The 22,350-nt window shown below is 45.0% G+C and overlaps 1 protein-coding gene across 3 annotated transcripts in view; it reads right to left on the bottom strand.

Annotated features, from left to right (window-relative positions):
• The window catches only part of ZFAND3 (zinc finger AN1-type containing 3), a 314,815-nt gene that overhangs the window by 18,736 nt on the left and 273,729 nt on the right, over positions 1-22,350 (bottom strand). For all 3 annotated transcript variants that reach the window (XM_015102524.4, XM_060403164.1, XM_060403165.1), the window contains one exon: positions 8,591-8,758. In XM_015102524.4, the coding sequence (XP_014958010.2) occupies positions 8,591-8,758 (168 nt within the window). The remainder of the gene's footprint in view (positions 1-8,590; positions 8,759-22,350) is intronic.

Raw genomic sequence — 22,350 nt, 5'->3', positions numbered from 1 at the left:
CTGGAGGAAAAAATGGTAACCCACTCCAATATTCTCGCCTGGAGAATTCCACGGACAGAGAAGCCTGGCAGGCTACAGTTTATGGGGTCACAAAGAGTTGGAAACAAGTGAGCAATTAACACTTTCACTCTGGGCTTCCTGGCAGATCAGCTGGTAAAGAATCCGCCTGCAATTCAAGAGACCCTGGTTCGATTCCTGGGTTGGGAAGATCTGCTGGAGAAGGGATAGGCTATCCACTACAGTATTCTTGGGCTTCCCTAGTGGCTCAGCTGGTAAAGAATCCACCTGCAATGTGGGAGACCTGGGTTCGATCCCTGGATTGGGAAGATCCCCTGAAGAGGGGAACAGCTACCCACTCCAGTATTCTGGCCTGGTGAATTCTATGGACTGCATACAGTCCACGGGGTCACTAAGAGTTGGACACGACTGAGCCACTTTCACTTTTAGAACTAGTAAGTGAACTCAGTAAGGCTGCAAGATAAGAGATCACATACACAAGCCAGCTGCATTTCTAAGCGGCAGCAGAGAACAATCCAAAGATAAAAACATCTGTTTACAACAGCATCAGCAAACTGAAACCCTTCAGGGGTTAGTACACTGTTGAAATGGCAATTCTGTAAACCTTTCCAAATGGGCAAGATACCTGAAGTATAAACAGACTCTTCAGAAAAGAAGATATATGAGTAGCCAAAAGGCATCTGAAAAGGATGCTTAACAGCATGTCATTAGAGAAATGAAAATTAACACACAAGAGTGAGATGGTACCACACAACCATTAGAGTAGCTGAAGTTAAAAAGAATGACAAGATTAAATGCTGGCAAACTACGGAGAACTGGAACCTTAATACACTGTTAGTGGGATTTTCTTTTAAAATGTTAATGACCTTTCAACCTGGCAATTCCACCTTCACGTATTTGCCCAAGAAACTAAAACATGCCCACACAAAGCGTTCTGAGTGAATACTGACGGCAGCTCTACTCATAATATCCCCAAACTGGCAACAACCCAAATGTATGTCAAACGGTAAATGGATAAACAAATATGGTATTATTCATACAATGAAATAATACTAAACATCAAAGAGGAATGAACTACTGATATGTAACAGTATGGATGAATCTCAAAAACAGTATACTATGTGGACACACAGGACTGTATATATGCATTGCAAGAATCCACAGATGTTAACATTCTAAAAAGGCAAAATTATACCAAGAGGCAGATCAGTGGTTAACTGCAACTGGGGCAGGTGTAGGGGTTGACTGAAAATGGGGCACATGGGAACTTTGGAGGGTAACGGAAGCATTCTAAATTCTGAACTTGGTGAGGGCTGTACAACTTAGTTACTAAAACTCACTGAACTTTAAAACAGGTCAATTTTATGATATATAAATTATATGTCAAAAACCTATAAAACACACACACCTTACTGGGCAAAGAACTAACTGAAATGATTTACTCTTAGAATTTAAAGAATTTATTTAGTTTTGCAATAAAGCCATTTTTCCCCTCTCCATAAAGAAATATTATAAACAGGGTAATTTTATGAAAGAGTTTTATAAAATTATTATTGTGTTGCTATTGCTACGACTGAACTGTAGAAATAGTTGCAACTTTGCTAAGCAGATGGAAAATATTCACTTCATGAGACAACGGTTCGCTGGTGCACCTATCAGTGAGGCACGAACGGGGAACTGACACAGGCTTCAGTAACTGTGAGCTGCACGTTCTGCGTTTTAGAAGCTTGGTCTCTGATGCTCCTTTATTGGGGAGGGGCTCTTCGTGTCTCCACTCTCTCTCGTCTTGTTAAAGGACATATGGTGCGCTGGGTCTCTGAGACACAGCAAACTAACAGGCTAAATATATGGAGCTGGTGTTCAGTCAAGGTTTGATTTGTTTTGCTCTAACACCTCAACTTGCAATTTACAAGAGCAGCAGAGGGACTAATCTGTTTGGTTTTAGCCCAGAACTCTTATACATTAAAGATTAAATGGGGAATATGGACAAGCACACTCTTGTTTAAGTAAAAGTATAGTGAGAGTGAAAGCAAGAGAGTAGCAAGGGAGAAAATTTTACTAGAAGCTGCCTCAAAATGTTCAGCTCCTCTCTGCTCTCATGCCCCCCATAGGCTCCCATCAACAGCTTTCTGTCGTCACCACTGCTGCTCCTGCTTTGGGGAGCGTGGGCAGGCACCTCCTTCCCTTCAACCGTAAGGTAAACACACACCCAGCTGCTGCCCCAGAACTGCTGGGACACCTTCGGCCTTTCACCACCAGACTGGGGATAAAAAACAGGAGCCCCTACAGGGCTGGGATCTTGGTCACCACACTCTCTCTCTGACACAGGGCAGAGTATGTACTCGACACCGGACGGCAGTAAGAACAACACCTAACCAGCCAAACCAACACCTATCCAGTTTCCCTGGATAGGCTTTCTGACAGACCCCATCTAGAACTTGCCTTAGATTCTTTGAGACACAGGACAGGATGCCAAACATCCTAACAATTTTAAATCACACTTGAAAGAGAGTTAGAATAAAGGCCTAAGTGTGGGCTTATTTGTGGTGGTTTGCGATGCTGGTGACGCAGGTCACCTGCAGGCTTCATAATCAATCGCTGCAGCTTCTCGCCCCACCCCAGACCCGAGGATGCCACCGTCTGCTCAGCGTGCAGGCAGCCCCCTCCGGTGGACGGGGGCGGCTGCGGCGTGTGCACAATCCTTCCCACTGTGTGCATCAGTCCACATCTTCCCTAGACCATTCCTCTAAAGGAACTCAACAGCCCCCTGGGCTTTCCTGTGTGCTTAACTGAAAAAAAGAAAAAAAAAAAAATCGTGTTGCCCACATTCAAAATCACTGGTTTTCACTGCAAACCGATGTCCACACTCTCCAGACTGGAATCTGGAATCTCTTCCCTCTCTTTTGAGCAGTCTCTCATCACTCAACCCCGAAGCTCCATCAGGCTGCACAGAGGTCACCTGCAGACCACCACCCAGCTTGGTCCACGCAGTCCCTCTTTCTGCACTTCTAAGTCCCACCCTTCCTCCTATGCCCCTACCGTGGAATCCTGTGCAGAGTCTGCCAGTTGGAATTAACCTCTCCCTCCCCAGATCCCCATAACATGTGGCATGCACCATGATCAAAACTCATGGCAGGCTGCCCTGGATGCCGGTGATTCCATGCATGTGACTGCCTTCCACTTGGGACCAGCAAATTTCTACTTGAATGCATATTTAAATCACCTTGAGGATCCTTGAAAAACTAGCTGATTCCAGGATGAGGCAAAGGTTAAGTACAAGATCACCCAGAATACATCAAGTTGTGCCAGAGAGTAGGAAAATACTTTTCAAAAAATGGAGGCAGGTCACAAAAACATGGAATTCAGCTCAAAGGAATTTTACTGGCCAAATCTGAGACAATCTGAGCAACAAAATAATTAAGTACAGCAGTGAATTATAAGCCACTGAAAAAACATAAAGCCCATGAGTTCATATCAACAAGAGATAAACACGGGAGGAGGATGCAAATGCTGAATGCAGAGGACTGGAGTCAGAATAGCATCCTTGCACAACCATCACAGTAAAGATCGGTTCAGGCAAGAAGCATCAGTGGATGCTCAATCTAGGAGATATGTTTGATGAGGATTAGGACATTATATAGTCAAAAGGTTTCCCACAGATGCTTAACTAGTTAGAATGGCAAGAACACCCTAGTTTTAGAGACATCAGTCAGTCCCTGGGTCAGGATGACCCCTTGGAGGGGGACATAGCTACCCACTCCAGCATTCCTGCCTAGAGAATTCCATGGACACAGGAGCCTGGCGGGCTACAGTCCATGGCTTGCAAAGAGTCAGACACGACTGAGTGACTATCACATCTCTCAGTGTAGAACCCTGAGGGGAATATATCAGCATCCGCGTGAAGAAACATCAGACGAACCCCAAATGAGGAGTGCTCTATTTAAAAAAAAAAAAAAGAAGGGAAAAATGAGGGGGTGGGGGTGGGAAGGGTAAGGAGAAGGGGGTAGAGACATGTAGTCTTTAAAAATGCCAGTGATCACTAAAAACAAAGAAAGACAATGAAAACACTCCAACTTAAGAGTCTTTAAGAGGTGTGACAACTAAACGCAATGCTTGATCATGGACTGGGTTCCACACTGCTGCTGCTGCTGCTGCTGCCGCTAAGTCGCTTCAGCCGTGTCCGACTCTGTGCGACCCCACAGACGGCAGCCCACCAGGCTCCCCCGCCCCTGGGATTCTCCAGGCAAGATCCCTGGAGTGGGTTGCCATTTCCTCCTCCAATGCATGAAGGTAAAAAGAGAAAGTGAAGTAGCTCAGTCGTGTCTGACTCTTAGCGACTCCACGGACTGCAGCCTACCAGGCTCCTCCGTCCATGGGATTTTCCAGGCAAGGGTACTGGAGTGGGGTGCTGTTACAAAGTACATTACGAGATCAACTAGCAAAGCTAGAATATGGACAACAGATTTGATAGAAGCATCAGTGTCAGTTTGCTAAAGCTGGTAACTGTGCTATCCTTATATAGAATAATTATCCTGAGGAAATACTCACTGGAGTTTATGGGGATAGAGGGCTACAGGGAAGAGCCTAGGAAAGAGCTTTCAACTTTCAAAAAGTTAAAAACAATAGCCAGATACTCTTTCTGATTTGATGGTTCAGCGTGAGGCCTAGCCAGTCTACATTTTAGAGGCTTCCCCGAGTGAGAAGTGCCAGAGCAGCTGCACCAGCGTCACCTGGGGGCCTGTCAGACAGGCACAGGCCCGCCGAGTCAGAAGCGCTGGCCCAGCAGACTGTGCAATTCTGATGTCCACTCTGAAATCACTGACCTAAACTATGAGCTCCTACACTCTATGTTCTAGCTTCTATAGTCATCACAAAACCTAGTGAAATGCTTTATACCAAATCATACCTCAATAAGTACTTGCTGAATTTAGCCTGACAGCGAATAAAAAGGCAGAAATGACCACTGAGGCACTGGAAGTCGATAAACTAAAGGTCCCACCTAAAGCATCACTCTCTGAGTTTCTACAGTGAAAATAAAATTTATTTTGAAAGCAGTAAAGGAAGTCAGATTACTCAAGAGGTTAGTAAAAGCACTGCTGTCCCAAAAGGGGGGATATCAGTTCACAGTTTAAGTCACTGTCAATTGAAAATAAGCAATAACTTACACAAGCTCTTAGACTGGTATTTAAAAATTAATTCGGTGGTTTTGGGAGGCAATGCACAGTGATTTAAATACCATGTGGTATGCATCATGCAAGATCTGCTTAGAAAACACAGCAGTCACGTGGCTGTGATATGGCCCAGATTTGAAGAGGATGGCCAGGTTTCAGAAGAACCCTCTCTAGGTGGCAGTGGGAGAGACAAGGCCCCTGTAACAACAACGGGCTGATCAATCTGCCTACTGAGCTGAAAATGAAACAAATAAATCCATGTTTATGGAGTTGTTTTCCATCTTGAGAAGTTAAGGCGCTGAAGAGACACTGGGATGCAGGGTATCATTCCAGCCGCACCACACGCCTTTTCTAATTGGCACCCAGAAAGATTTCACAGGAAGAGGGTGTTACTTTGGTATTGTTGACTTAAAGGTTATCTCGTCGCAGCGAGGCAGAGGAGAATTCATCTTCAAAATTCACCTCTTCGTTGAAAGACCATGGAGTGTCTTGGCAATTAACAATTCCTATCACCTCTAGCTGTTCCCTATGTGAGAAGGCTCAGAACTCGCCTTACAAATTGCTCTTTTGAAGATCAAAGGGGAGCTGAATGTGTCTGTGTGCTCTCGATGAGACTGTGATTTAATGGAATTTTTAGAGGAGGCTTGCTGGCAGTGTTTGGATGACAGCCCCAGGCGGAGGATTCCGGGGAGCTCGGCCACTCTTCCCTTCGGAGCGTCCTCCCTGTCTTTAATTGGCACCTCATTAGAAATTAATGAAAATGACATCCTCTGTTCTTCCTGCTCTAGGCACTGAATGCTACAAAAAGGCCCATCACAATTCATAACACATTCAATTTATATAGCAATGGCTCTTAAGCATTATTTATGAGATGTGAATTTCTTGTCAGCAGTTAATAACCTGTACAGAGTGGAAGGGGAATGGAAAAAAAGATTGTGAAAAAGATTGTGACTATATATACATAAAGGCTTTCTGCAGTGGAGAGGTGTTCTGTTTGAGTTTAAACTGCCTTCCCGAGTCTTCACTTTCAGGAGTAAATTACTGTGTTTCCCCTCCTCTAAAGCCTTCCTGGGCAGTTCAGTGTCTCTCCAGCACTCTGTGCAGCCTCAAGGAAGTAACTACAGAACTCACCTTTCCCTGCGAGATCCAAGCAGACAGGAGGAGGAACACAAGCTACTTGTCGCAGACAGTCCTAGAGGTGTGTGCTCCCATCGCGGTCCTTTGTCTTTTCAAGTGTGGCAGCTGACTCAGTCTTTCTGGGCACGTAAGTGTGATGTTCTCTGTGGGTCCAGCTGAGTGCCCAGCTCTCTCTGGGAAGGCTACATCTGGAGAGACTGCAGAAAGCTCAGGGCTTTCGTCTCCAGCAGAAAAATCGAATCTCTATAAGCAGACCCTCAGTACGGGGCACAAGCCAAGGGACACGTGTTACATCACCTGAAAAGAATGCACGTCTGTGGCAAAGGATCAGCACTTACTTAGGAGCCAGCCTCCTGCTGAGCGGTGGCGAGCGCAGCAGGGGAATCTGCGCTTACCAGGCCGGCCGGCTCACCTCACTCTAGGGACACAGGAAGCCGTCCAACGCCCACTTCTAGATACTTTCAGCCGGGTGCTGAAGGCCTTGGGAAATGAGGTGGTTTGCATCAAAGCTCAAGGACAAAGTGGAGACTTGGCAACAAGACCTCTGGGTCTCTCAGCGCTAATCTGTGAATTCTCATTGCTTACCTGACGAGGAGAGGAGGTATCAGCCACTGCCAGAGGTAAGGCGGCTCACGGGATGGACAGACTACTTGACCCACTAGGGCAAATCCCATGTAATACCCAGAATTCAGTTACTTTCGAGGAGGAAAGAAGAATGTAAGGTACAGGAAAATCCCATGATTCTAATTTAGGAATCCCCAAAGGCCTGTGTTACAAAAGCAACCATTTGGTCAGGGGAGCCTCACAACGCTGGTAACAAACTGAACTGCTGAAACCCGCGATGGGCCACGTAAGACCAGAGCAAGAACACACAGACAAAAGATCAGACAAACCACTGCGGGCAAAGCTGGTTAGCCAGCAGATCCCAGAGTTTCCTCAGCTAACCACAGCATTCCTTCACCACCTCGTCAAGAAGTTTACGTGACCTGGCAGGGCTGACCAAGACACAACCTAGGAGTAAGGTTCTGGGCTCAGCTGAACTGCCCCACACTGAGGGAAACAGGCAAGGCCTGAAAATTCTGCCAGTGGCCTCCACCCACGTCTCACCCCACCTCTCTCCCCACGCTCTCACACAAACACTGAATAGGATAAATTAATGTCAGGCCAAAATGTCGCACTTCTCTGGTGACACCCAGACTCCACATGCCAGCCCCACTCTGCGCTGAGCACGTTTCTGATATTGCCGAGTACCACACACCACAGCATGCAACGGATTTCTAGTCACGGCAGGAAAGGGGTTCTTACTTCGTCTCCGTGAGACGCTGGAACACCCTCCCATCCTCCTCAATTCCAGCAGGACAGGTAATTGAGGGACAAGGAGCAGCCACGAACGTCTCTTCACACGATGAAGGGCTTTGAGTGACTGACTGCTGGGAGAGCCACCTAGTCCTGGGTACCAGCATCAGCGCTCACAGGAGATCTACGGCCACCCAAGCACAAGGAGGTTTCTAAAGCTCACTCCTGAGCTTTAGAAAGGATACAGGGCTCTTGGAGGCCAGAGCCAGTGTGCCTGATGAGAGCTCTGTCCCAAACCATAATTTCACAATCCAGAAACACTGCAGTCAGCCTAAACACAGCGAACAATTCGTGACGCACGTGGTCAGAGGGAGAAGAAGCGTCGCTCTAAGCTCTGCTCCACCGTGGGCAGGCATGAAGTTTTAACAAGGACACCCCTTTGCAGCAACTCTAAGAGTTGGTATTACACTGAATAACACCAAAGGAAAGGTTACTGTAATGCTATTCCAAGGGGTTAACTGACAATGAATTATGGTTCAAGGAAAATAATTTTCTAGTCAAACTTTAATTTTAAAGGGATATGGGGGAGAAATCGTCCATTTATTATACATAGCAAGAAGCTCATTCAAAATTAATATATGAATTTTACGGTACATATTCCAGAGTTTCACTGGTTTGGTTAACTTCCAAATAAGTCATCAATGAGAAGGAACCGGGAATGCGCAGCGGGGAGGGGCTGAGCGCAGTGACAACGCAACGCTAATGCGCTACGTGTAAGGGTAGTCGCGGGGTTTTAGCCTTTTTTGTTATGTCCGAAGGAAATCAGGGGTGTTTAGAAATAAGACTCCTCTACTCCCGATTTCCTGAGCTCCAAACCTACAGCCTGCAGGGAGGTACTCAGGGGGAGAAGCCAGGAGCTCAGCCTCTCAGAAGTGAACGCCCCACCCCACCCCCCGCTGGGTGCTTACCGCAGCGGCACGATCCCAGTTCCTGCTGCACCAGCTCCAGTTTGGTTTGGCACTGGAAGCACCGACGCCGACTCTTCTGTTTAGACCGGCTGGCCTCCTCGGGTCGTTCAGCGTTCTCCAGTGGTCGCGGCCGTTTTGCTGGCGAAGCCTCACTCTCAGACTGTGAATCTGCACAAAGCAACACACCTGGGCGTCAGGGTTAGTGCCTGGCCTGGCGAGCCAGAGCGGACTCATCTCCTGCCAGGCACGCTCCGGACCAGGCTACTGCCCTTGTCCAAGCGCCGGACCTGTGTGAGCCAGAGCCAGTTCTGACTGGCCTGGTCTAGGAGGCACAAATTGTCACAACCGTGCACCTTCAGAGCTGACCTCCCCTGAGCCAGGCCTGAGCGAGGAGGGTGGGGTGGCTCAGCAAACATCAGTTCTATGTCATTTTTTAAAACAGCCATGCCGACGAGGAGACCATTTAAGCTGGAAACAGGACCCCTCTCTCTGTACCCCTCCTTTGGGTTCATTACTTGTACTGGTTATCTCTTCTGGGATCTCTGTCCTCAAGTAAACTACAATTCACCAGAGAAGGGACTACGTCTACTATTTCTTTATATCACCATACTTAGCACAATTCTGTACCTAAAATCAGTCTTTCATGGCTGATCCATATTCTTTTCTAGTAAAAATACATTTCTATTCCTATGCACAACTAAATGCACAAGAATCAGGCTCTAATACTGAAGACTGTGCCAGTTTACTCAGAGGGAAGAAGTGTCCTTGCCTGTTCTCAAGCAAGCTGTTCCACGGCCTCCTTCATGGGGTGGGCAGAGACAGCGCCTGGTACTACAACCCCAGGGCCAGAGTCAAATTAGTGGGGTGGGAGATGGCGGAGGTAGTGGGGGCTGGTGGTGTAGGGTGCAACAACTGTTTTGTATAACCTTAAAAAGTAAAGTGAAATGAAGTTTGAAGTTCATGTCACAGGCAGGCTGTAAATAACTTGCCTTCAAAACAAAAAAAGAGCCAGCTCTTGTGGGGCTCCATGCGCCTGGAATTACTGTCACGGCATAACCAAGGTTCCAAAATGATCTGTGCTGAATCACCTCTGGAAGAGAATCTCCCAAATGATCTTTTTCAAAACAAACCCAGATCCCACACGTTCTCACCCCACCACGACCACCACACTGGTCCAGGCCATCACCATCTCTGCCAGCCTAGCTGAGTAGCTTCTTAACCCACCTCCCTGCCCTTCCCCTTGTCCCTACAGTCTATTCTCCATCAGGCAGCCAAGCAACCCTGCTAAAAATCAAGTTAGAATCACTTCACTCTCCTGATCAGAATCCTAACAGCCCCCTTTCTTGGAGGAGAAGTTCAGATACTCCTTCGACACTCAGAAAGGCCCTGCATGGTGGGCCCTCCTCTGGCCCTGTCCCCTGCTGCTCTTGCCCTCTGCTCCATCCACACTGGCCTGCTGACTCTCCTACCCCAGGGCCTTCGCACCTTCTGTTCCCTTTGACTGGAATACTCTTTGCCCAGATCCACAGGGGATCTCACCTCTTAAGTGTTTAAAGCAATATTTTCAATGAGGTCTTCTTCCCTGAAAACCTTATGCAGACCACCCCTGCCCACTCTTCCTGCCTTTTGTTCCTCCACAGCACTGTCTTTTCACTTTATCCTCCAGGAGAATGTAGGCTCCTGGAGGGCAGCAAGTTTCACCTGCTTTGTTCTCTAAAGCGCCCCCTTTGCCTAAACTCATTATTTCTCGCATGAATGAATCCTCTCCTTAGGCAGTCCTGATTTTCTACATACTGTGCTCCAGTGAGAACCAGCAGGCTGTTAGCTGCACTTCTTTTTTCTTTTGGCTGCACCGTGAAGCATGCAGGATCTTAGCTCCCCGACCAGGGATTGGATCCGTGGCCCCTGCAGCGGAAGCACACTCGGAGTCTTACCCACCGGATCTGCAGGGAATTCTGGCGGTGTTTCAGGGAAGGCTGCCTGTATCCCTCTCCCAGCCCCACTCTGTGGGGTGGATGCTGCATGTCGCCCTAGCACCTACTGGCCCCGACGGTGGCAAATGCAACGGTTCCCCACGGCCGCCATCCCACCGCACCGCACACTGGCTGTCAGAAGGCACGCACCATTCACAGCGACTGTAAACTTCACTTTTCATTTCATTTAGTTCTTGCAGTCCTACATGACATTTTTCCCCAATACAAACCAACTAAACAAGGCCTCTGATGAAAACAATTGAAAGCCAAGTTCAGCCTATTTCCTAGCTCTGCTGAGGAAAGCTGTCCAAACCCAACCGGTGTGAGGACTGAGGCAGCCAGACACACCAGACCCCCCCCTCTTCCCCTACAAAAGCAACAAGCAACAATTTAAATGTAAATCATTACAAAGCAGCCTGCCAAAAGAAATATACCAGGCAGGGGCCACACTGCTCTCCAGGGGTCCTTTTTAAAAACACACAAACCAACCAACCAAGGCATTATTTGTATTAATAACCCTATTTAGACTTTTTTCCATTGGGTGACAAAAACAGAAAATTCTAGAGTAAAAATCGAAACAGAAAAATGGCATTTTTTTCTGAGAGAAGGTCCTACATTTGGAGCATCTATGTAAGAAATTATCCCCCAATTCTGGGCGGGCGCGGGTGCTGAGGAGAGATTAGGGGAAATGGCTAAGAAGGGGAAGTGGCTGCAGCCTCCAGAGGGCCATGACATGATACCAGCACACCTTTAAGAAGGAAGGGCCACTCGGATCTTCTTTCATTTGCACTGTGATCTGATACAACTGAGCTTGTGTTTGAAACTGCAATGTTCACATTCAAAGCTGTCTCCAAAGTGAGTCTGTTCCAAACTGTCAAATGTGCTGTCTACCTATATGGCACCCGTTTCCATTTCTAAAGCAAGCCTCTGCTACAAAAAGACAGTTTACTTTCAGTATGTCAATACCATCAATGGCTAACCACTTGCAAATGAGCAAGAGAGTGATATATGAAGATAGTATTTTTTAATATATGATTTCTAAGATTGAGAAACAGAATTCATATTTATATAATCATAATCATCATTAATCATCACCAAACCCAGTTGATGGAACCCCCCAAATTAGGATATGCCTGTCCAAGACCGATTTCTTTTCTTCTAATTCCCCATCTTGTCTGACCAGTGAGTATTTATTAAAAAAAAAAAAAAAAAAAAACTAGAGTAAGTGTGCATGGTCCCATCCTGAAATTTTCCTTTACCCACTCCACTTTACATATGAAGACCACAGCGTTATTTGTTCTGGAAGGCAGGGTGCAGGGGATATTCCTGAAACAACAGGTCAGCAGGGTGGTCTTCCATGCTGTAACAGTCTCTGGCGGCACTGCACTGGCCCTCCTAAAGGAACAGCACTCAGCAAGTCAGTCCTCCGAGAGTCAACGCTTGCATCGGTGCAAGCCTGAGTCACAAGAAGCAGTCCTCAGAGCGTCTAAACTAAGATGAAAGGTTTACCAGAATGTGTCCTTTTTCAGAATCAAGGAATCGCTCCTAGACATTGAGAGACTCACAACCTTAGCGTTCTGGAATATACCCACTTACCCTGCACTCAGTCAATGGTCTATTAAGTGGAGTGGAATCCTGTCCCCTTGATGCCCCCTACCACAAGGACTGTTCACCACCCTCCACAAGCTGCCATCCAGGAAGGTGACTGTGTTATATATAACTTCCTGGAGAAGCAAACCATTCCTTGCCATTTCCTCACAAGTCAACTTAGTGTTTTAATTAGAAGCTGATGAAATAAACAGCAGTCTACAGGATCATCATCACGACTGCATAAGAAACTTACAACTCCTCTGCTAATTACTTAATGAAACCTGTGCCATGGGGGGAGAGGCCCAAATAAGAGAAACAGATGTCCAGGACAGGGACTCTAATTACATAATAATGAACTAAATAATTCAACTATTCAATTATAAATTTCATGCCAATTTAAAAAGGACCATCAGAAAGAAAAGATCCAATTATGGTCAACACTAAAGGAACCCTCATCTACTGTCTGTCTGAATAAATTAAACTTTGATTATTTACTTCTTGCTCAGAAACATCGTTCTTGTTACCCTGAAGCATTTTCAACTCCTCAACTATGATGGAAAACACCTACCAGTCCATTTGCATAATCTGAACGTGGGCAGTAAGGGTTAAATGCAGAGAGAAAGGTGAACAGAAATAACTCTCATACGCAGCTCTAACTGTCAGAAGAAACTCGTCCTTGCAAGGAGCATGCTCATTAGCAGCAGGAGTGTGGTGGCAGGCTGGAAACTGTTCCCACCCCAGGAGTTACGAGTGACTTCTAATTAAGGTCCTTCATAAAGGGCCAACAAAGCACATTTTTCCCCAGTATGCTCTTCCCCGAGAACATAATCTAGCCTGTGTGTACCCACACGAGAGCTGCCCGCACGCCCATGCCCGGCCCACAGATCCTGACGCTCAGCAGACCCCCTCTTCTTCTGTCTACACTCACCCGCCTGAGGGAGACGCCACGTCAGATCTTCTAGTCAAAGGAAAGTCCGATCAAGAATCACAGTGTGATTAAATTAGAAAGGAAAATCTTAAAGCATTTCACTTTCCTAAAGGTAATCGTTGCTTTGTGACAGAGAAACAAGTACCATGATTTTTAAAACATACAATCCTCTGAAGAGAAGAAACCTTCTAATTGTACTTTCCCAGCCAATAGAGAATAGTGGAGGAAAGACTTTCAATTTAGGAATACAGTTTAACTGGAAAACTTGACTGGAGACAACAAACAGCCCTCCTTCTTCTAAAATCCTGTCTCGCCTCTGACAGAAACCCACGTTTGTTCCTTACTGTCACTGTCCTTGTCTCTGTTACTCACGCTCCCTCCTGAAGATCCCCAAATAAACTGTGCCAGGGCTGTCAGGAGTGAACCCCAGTCTCCCCGAGTCTCCCGCGCTGTGCAGCCGGAAGCCTGCACACAACCGACAGGGCTAACCTTGGTCATGGCCCTGACACCTCGGCGCGGCGCCGGGGCGTCCTGACCGTCTGCACGAGGCAGCACTTGGAGCTGAGCAGAGGAGAGTGGGCACAGCGACGTGGCCAGGAAGAAAAGGAAGCATCTTCTATTCGCTTCACCCACACCTTCCCTTACTTCTAAGAGAGATGAATCTGTTTAATCTCCGGCTCTGTGACAGCTTCTGAGGTGCTCAATCAGTTTTTTTAGAACCTATCACAGCCTCTTGACAGATTGACATTTATGATCCCAACAGCCTGTGCAAACATCGGTAAGAGCAATAATTAATGAACCCTCGCACATCACTGCCATCTCTCCTTCGACCATTTAAAAGAAGGCTTAAGCTGCTAAAACCTCTGTCCATGAAAAACACCACATTCTCACTGGAAAAATGGATAAAAGACACTTCATAAAAATCTGTCTGAAAGGTACTTTCTCTGTTTCTTCTCATGCTGGCTTTCAGTGTGTGCAGGGATTAGCTTCCTCCTCTCCCAGCTTCTTAACTCTGTGTGTCATGAAGACTTCAGGAGAGAAAACTCCCTCATTACCCATTAAAATTCTGTTTCCATCTTATCCGACTGGAATTGCCCCCTCCTTTCTTATCTTCCTCATGGTCCTAGAACTATTTCCGAAGATCACATGTGTTAAAAAGCTGTTATACAAACAAAGAAGTTCGACTCTTTGGAAGAGGTCAATTATTAAAATTTTGTGGAGAATGCCTCCATTTTCATTTGAAATACAATACAAAGGTGAATTTAGCTTGATCTGCTCCTACGGTGCCATGTCTTACACCACAAGCTTTCTAGAAGTGTTCTCAAATTGCCAGACAGTGCTGCTGTGGACTAAGACTCCCTTTCCTTCCATCAACAGCCCCATTCCTCCAGGCTATTCCCTCAAGATAACACTTGCTCCTTATCGTGAGGGCAGTGGTCTCCTCCATCACAGCCTCAAGACTGAAAGCAGACCTCCAACTCATCCCCAAGAAGCATGTAGTCAGCTTTTACCCTTTTATTTTGAACATTTTCAAAAATATAGAAAAATTCAAATAGCACAATAAACACCTTTATACACACCATTCAGATTCAACAAATAATCTGTCACACTGCTTTCTCTCTCTCCTCCATATACTCATGCAATACCCAACCATCTGAAAATAACCTGCAAACATCAAAATACCTCACACATACACATTTATTAATAAGGGCATTTCCTTACATGACCAAAATATCACACCTAAGAACATGAAGCATAATGCCCAGTGTCACCTAACACTCGGTCCATATCTGAATTGTCTCCACTGTTTCCAACGCTGATCTTCGTTGTTTCAAAGGCATGTCCAATCAGGCTGCAGGCGTCATGTGTGGATCTAGGCCTTGTTTAGTCTGGAACAGAATGCCCCTCAAACTGGTCGCTTGTTCATTTATTCAAATGACAGGGACTTCTGGACAGTCCTGGTTGGTTTTCCCATGGAATATACCATCCTCCTGGACTGATGGATTGTTTCTCAGTTTCATCTATCCCTATTTTTAATGGTGTCATTTACTGGTAAGGAAAGAGATTTAACTGGACACTTTCTCTGTTTCATATTTGAGACCAGAAATTAAAACTTCTGACAAGTCCCTGACAAACCTACACGGCTGGAGGCCTGGCACAAGTCAGGGCAGGTGAGGAAGGGCAAGCGCTGGGTTGTCAGCCCAGTTCCCACCGCACCTTGGCCGTCGGAGGAGGGGTTCTTCCTCGAACTTGCCCTACTACGCACCTGCCATACAGGACATCAGGCTGCAGTTCACCTGCGCCTCAGCAAGGAACGGTGTGCTTAGGTGAGCATTGGGAGATGAGTTAGCTGTCAGTGTCTTAGCCCATGATTTCTTAGTCTAATGGCACTGCCTATGACTAAAGTTGGTCCCAGAAGGCCACAAGTCGCCTCTCCCATTATCTCCTTCCCGATAGCTTCCTGATGGTTTTTGATTGCCCTGCCCCTCCTGATGAACTCTACACTGTTGCTAATTATTCCTAAGACATCTCTTCATTGCTGATCATTCAACTCTCTAAACCAAAGGAAAACTTTCACCAGAATAAAAAACAAAGCAAAAGCCCAGGAAGGTTCACTTGTAATAATAATCGTAATCTCATTAAGTAAAATAACATTCTCTGTTTATCTGATCTAATTTATGCGGTCTTCCAGAAGCCCAGACATCAGTATTTCATTAATCATCACGTGCCTAGCACTGGGCTGCAAATCAGAACCACACACGGCAATGATCTCTCCCCTCAAGGAAGCCACATTCCAGGAGAGACACAAGGAAACTTACAGTACATTAATGTAAGAACAGACTAGGGACATAGAACATGGACGTGATAAACTCTGCTGAGGAGGGTGACTAAGCAGCAGAAGAGGGAAAGGTCAAGAAGGGACCTCTTGGACCTACAAACTGTGTCACGTCTACGTAGAAGGACGATTTGCAGCTCTCATTTCCCACCCCCACATTTTTTGTTAGCCCTGCTTTGCAAAATGCCGTTTGGACAAAACCTGTTGCTCATCTAACTCCTACCTCTTCTCTTTACCAAAACCCTCTCAATCAGTAGACCCTTTCACAGGCTGAGGAGCAAAAGGACATGGAGAACACCTGACTGATATGTTTTCGGGGAAATAAACCTGCAGTATCAATACAGCTTCCCCCTCTCTCTGACTCCAGCTGCTTTCATGGGGGAGGGGGCAGGGGCCTTGTGAACATCTCAATAGCAATAGCCACCCTTCGCAGCTGTTACTGGCCAGGTAACAACGTTCTTTGTTTTAGTTTCTCCATCAGCAAGACCTGTCCAGCCTGCTCAACGAAACCATATTACTTTTCCCCATAGATTTCTCAGTTACTCATTGTAACTGACAAATTACCCTCAGTAGATAATCTTTCCTTTTTATAACCTGCTTGGGTATTTTAGAGTTCAACAACATTACAATGCATTGATTTTTTTAAATATTACATTTATAGCATCAGCAGAGTACAGGATTCAGTTCAGTTCAGTTACTCAGTCGTGTCCGACTCTTTGCAACCCCATGAATCGCAGCACGCCAGGCCTCCCTGTCTATCACCAACTCCCGGAGTTTACTCAAACTCACGTCCATTGAGTCGGTGATGCCATCCAGCCATCTCATCCTCTGTCGTCCCCTTCTCCTCCAGGCCCCAATCCCTCCCAGCATCAGGGTCTTTTCCAGTGAGTCAACTCTTCACATCAGGTGGCCAAAGTATTGGAGTTTCAGCTTCAGCATCATTTCTTCCAATGAACACCCAGGACTGGTCTCCTTTAAGGTGGACTGGTTGGATCTCCTTGCAGTCCAAGGGACTCTCAAGAGTCTTCTCCAACACCACAGTGCAAAAGCATCAATTCAGTAATGTCAAAGTAATTTTATAAGGCATAATATGAAAAATTAACAGAATAAGTAAACTTATTCCCTGTTCTTTAGTCTCCCTATTGATGACTTATATTTGAAGAAGCCAGGTGGGAAGGGACAGGCTAGACATCTTCAAATAATGTTGTACCCTCATATATTGGTCTCCAAAGCTGATGATTTGCCCGAGGGTTAATGTGATTTGACCCCAGGTCTTTTGCCAGGAACACTGAAAAATAGGCGTCCTTTATAGAAAAACACTTCAGGGTAGGGTGAGGACATGGGTAAAGAAGAATGAGGTATTAATTCAAATTTTCTGGCTTTTTGCTAAAAACATAGACAAAAAGTCAAATATTCCCATGCAAATCGTCTTATCCCCTCTAAAGCTCCCAACTGTTTTCCCTGCCCTGACTTATAACGCAAGCCACTAGGGGAAGATGTAGAATCGGCTGAATTTAGTACTCCACTGGTACTAACAAAACAATAATAATAGTGGGGGAAAAAAAATCTCTATTAACAGAGGTCAAATTCCTAATGACAGTAATCTTGGCAATGAGAGGCTGTCATCCTGTGGGCTCTCTGCTCCAGGTTTAATGTACGGGGAAAATGTTTAAACGTTTATATTTTGCTATTTAAAAAAAAAAAAACAGCTTGAATGCATAACTAAGTAGATGCTAAAATTAAATAGCTGATTTGTTTTTAAACTATTTTTATTTCTAATTTAGCATCAACTTAATTCAGTTCCTCTCTCTACCTATCACTTAGTTTCTTCCACCCAAGATTTAGTCTTTTGACTCATTACTCCCCGGGTAAATCCTTAAACTTATAAATAAACACATCTGTGCCTCATTTCAACTCTTTCCAATGTGAGACTAAATGAACCTAAAGTTAGAACCTAACATGATGATAAAGAGTGCCCAGAGAGAGCCACGCCCAAGCCACTCCCACCGCTGGCTGAGCACACTCAGCATTCATCACTCAGGGTTGGATCTGTGCTGATGCAGGTACTACCAACTGTGCAGAAGGCTGGAGAAAGCTGCCTTAAGAGAATGGCTTATGAAGGAAAGAGAACCCCCCTTGTAAAATGAGCTGCTGGAAAATCAAGAGGCAAGAAACTCTACATAGAATTATTATGAAGATTATCTTTAGTTCATATTTGAAATACGAGAGGAACAAATATCTAGCATTTTAACCCCCCCCAACCAACTTTGCTCAATACTTCTCGTTTAAAGAATTATTACTTATCAAGAAGATGTTCACACTATGAACAATCATACTAAAAAAAATTATATATTTTATCAATGTTAACTTTCAAATTTTGAAAGTTGTACTGTGGCTATATAAGACAATATCTTGATTTTAAGAATTACACACTGAAGTTTTAGTACAACAAAGGTAACTACCGATATGGTTATGGATGTAGATGTAACACACACGCGCGCACACACACACACACACACACACACACGAAGAGTAGAGAAGAGAACAGAGAACAAAGTCACTGTGGTAAAATGTTAATATTTGGGTGATCTGAGGCAGGGAGGTTCCTGAGAACTGTCTTCTTGTAAATTTTCTGTAAGTCTGAATCTATGTTTATGAAAAAACAAAAGCAATGAGTAGCCATACCTGGCGATGGCTGGCTGGAGTGTCTACTGAACCCCTTCTCAGAAACGCTGATATTGCTCAGGTCTGACGGGAAAGTGCAAGACCAAACAGTTGTAGCAGGTGATCAACAGTAAGGTCAAAGCTCACCCTTCTCCAGGTTTGTACTTACTTACTTCTAAGTACACTCTAACGATTAGTCACAGACTAGTACATGTCATTCTTTTAGTCCACAGTTCCTCCAGTCCCAATAAGGACCCAGTTTTAATTGCCATCAATTACTGCCACGGCTGTTCCAGGAAGGATGATGACCCAAGACCTTCAGATGTGATTTTAATCTTTCAGAAATGGATTTACCAACAGGATGCCAAAAGAGAAAAAGTAAATCTGAACCCTGGTGTTACAGGAACTATCAGTTAATGCCAAGCTGGAAAAGAGATTCTGCTGTAGCTAACACCTCCCGTTCAGACTGGTACTACACAAACCCCCTCCCCCAGCTCAATTTTCTTTTAAAAGTCACCTGCCATATTTGAGCACATAATTCAAGCTATGACATAATATCATCTCTGGAGAAGAGTTGTTCAACATTCTCTAGAAACAAAGAAACAATGCCCAACATATATCTTTTCCCCCAGGTAAATTTTGGCCTATTTTCAAGATAAAAATCTTAAAGATTGTCTCATATATTCTTTCTTTATCCCTTGGTGAAGTAACAGAAAAATCAACAATGTGAGTAAAGGGCCCGGTTTCCTTGCTTATATATGTATACATTTTTTATAAGTTCTGAAAGGGTAGTTAGATGTGGGAAATGCATAGCTTGTAACTAATTCCCCTGTCCACTGAGCTAATAGAGATGTGGTTTATTTAAAATTCTGAGTTGTGGTTCTGCTATCTGGGAATGGCTTTCTGAAACTCTGTGGGTGGATGCTGGTAATGAAACAGAGAATTCAGAACGGTGGGGAGCATAAGGCCAAACAAGCTTTTATAGCAGTGTGTGTGTATGTGCTAAAAATAATTACACACATGTAGTGGGAGGCTGGTTAACTCAGCCTACAGAGGCACTTGGCTAGTCAGATAACTAATCACAATACGAAGTCCCCCATGACAAGAATGCTTCCAAGGTTAAACTGCCTGATTTTTAATCATAAAGAAGCAAATTTATTGGCTCAAGTTCTCTCATGTTGGTTGGAATGCAACAGCTAGTCTTTTTTTTTTTTCAGTTTTTTATTTTTTAAATTTTAAAATCTTTAATTCTTACTTTATCAAGATTTTATAACCATGAGAAAAGTTCAACCCTCTGTGGCTCCTAAACTGTGATTTGCCTCAGAAAGAAGTTCTCAATTTTAAAAGTTCAGAAAAGAGCTCAGAAAATAAGAGTATTTATTGTTTCTTGTGGAAAGCAAACTTGTCAAATTTCTGTAAGAATTACTTTAATACATATAGTAAAATTTTACTTTTAAAACAAAGCCTAGAAACAAAACAGAACAAAAAAGTCGGATTTCCTCATTCTGATACCCAATTTTCTTAAGAAAGGGTTTTCTCGGCACCCTGTCATTCACAGCCCTCAACCTGCTGAAACAAGGCTGCTGACTGCCCCTGACTCCGCTGACCTTCCCTTCCCTTCCCAGGTCTGCGCTCTGCAGTCTGACTGGCCTTGGATCGTCACTTCCAGTTTCCGAGTCCACCTCTTTGTCCAACAGATGTTGTGACTTATGTGAGTCCTTCTCCCTTTCCTCTGCACTGCCTCAAACTCCTCTTTACCCTTTCATCCGACCATCAGGTACCTCTGTCCCCATCTCTTTCACCTGTCGAGCATTTACCAGGCACTACATACTTCAGATTATTTCATTTCCCTCATAACAACTCCACGGCTGGGTCTGTTACTTCACAGAAGAGAAAATCAAGGCTCACAGAGAGGCCCAATCATTCTTCCAGTTCTATGGTTGGTAAAGCGGGGGGGCGGGGTGGGGGGGAGACTGGAATGTGAACCCAGGAAGCCTGCCCACTTTCTCAACCTCCAATACCTGATACCTGTACCTCCATTCTCTTCAGGATTAGGGGCTTTACCTTGGATACAATCCTATCCCCTTGATTTCCAAAGAACCACAATGTTCTCCTGAGGCTACCCTTTCCTTCTGTTCTTCCACCAACAGTTAAATCAGAAAGCATAATCCTTAGCTTGTCCCAGGTAATTTTAGTTTAAGAGGATTAAACACATTTTCCTCTGATCCCTCCCCCCAGATCCAACTGAAATAAAAACACAAAGAATGAACCCACTGTCATAAATAGAACTCTGTGTGTTTTAATATAATCAGCAAGAGATTTTAAACAGACTTCTAGACATCTATGGGGTGGGAGCAGCTTAAGGCTGAAACCTCGTCCCTGCAGAGGTGGTACCACTGCATGCAAAGGGAGTCTTAAGAGAAGCAAAATGAGAAGTAGGGTAGAAAGCGGGGGGTGCACTGACAGTGTGCTTGCAACACAGCTGTACTGACTCCAGGAGCAGGCCAGATCACCTGGCAACAATCTGGACAGCTCCAATCTAGAGAACTGGACAGCCTGCACAGGCAAAGCTGTTTTCCATGGTTCCTCACAATCCGGTCCTCCGCCTCTATGAGTCTCTCAGTCTCCTCACAGAAAATCCTCCCTATTAACACCTCATCCCCACTCCATTCCACAGAGCCCCAGTAAAAATGCCCATTCAAGAAACAGGCATGGTAGAAACCCTTCCCACTCACCTAGGCCTTGTATCTTAGAAGCTGACAGAACACTAGGCTTTGTCAGGCAAATGAGCAGAACTTGAAGTGTGAAGTAAAAGACAAAGATAGACAGGAAAGTTGGCATCAAGGCGATCAGAGAACTCACAAGCAGAAGAGCACAGGTCTAACCACTAACGATACAGGTTATACCATGGTGTCCCAAAAGAGAAAAGCACGTTGGGCTGGGGAATATCAGACAGCTCCAGGAAGGACGACGTCAGTCTTTAGATCTTAGGGCCTAGCAAGTATCCAGCAAGTATTCCATCCGACGGGGGAAGGAAAAAAGATGACCACTAGATACTTACTACAAATTCTAGAACACCAAGGATGAAAAGATGATCCTAAAGAGTTCCAGAGGTGGAAAAACCTTACATATACTACTTAGTATCAATGACACCTGACTTCTCAGCAATAACATGGAATGTCAGAAGTCAAGGGAGCAATAATTCTCATTCAAGAATTCCATACCTAGTCAAACTTCGCATCAAGATGGAGGCAAAAAGGGACATTTTCAGATATGCAAGAATTCCAACACTCTCTTAGGAACTTACTTGGGGGGCTGTATTCCACAATAAAGGGAAGAAAAGAGAGAGGAGTAAAGGGAAACCGAGGCTTAAAGAACAGCTAGTCTAGTTGAGGTAGAAAGATAGTGGGCTCCAGGAGGGAGGTCTCGGGTGAAAGGTGTAAATACAGGTTGGAAAAAGAGAAACGAAAGTATAAGCACCAAGAAGAAAAATTGTATCTAAAAAATTACAATCCAAATATAAAGCAATAAAATGTAGCATGACTTTGAGCATGGAATACAACCAACACCACCACTACCACCTGATCTGGATTTGATGTAGGATCGGTCTCCTTAAAGGTCCAGGCACTGTGACATCAGACTCACAGAAAACACGAATCTATTCCTAGCACGTAACTTGGCCTCCTGGCAGGGAACAACATCTGCAGAGTCGCAATAATGGAATGTCACTTACTGGCTTTCAGGTTTTAGAAACATGCGGCGGACATAA

The sequence above is a fragment of the Ovis aries genome, chromosome 20 (genome assembly GCF_016772045.2).
Source record: "Ovis aries strain OAR_USU_Benz2616 breed Rambouillet chromosome 20, ARS-UI_Ramb_v3.0, whole genome shotgun sequence".
Lineage (NCBI taxonomy): Eukaryota > Metazoa > Chordata > Mammalia > Artiodactyla > Bovidae > Ovis > Ovis aries.
This window is presented reverse-complemented; position numbering and strand designations above follow the sequence as displayed.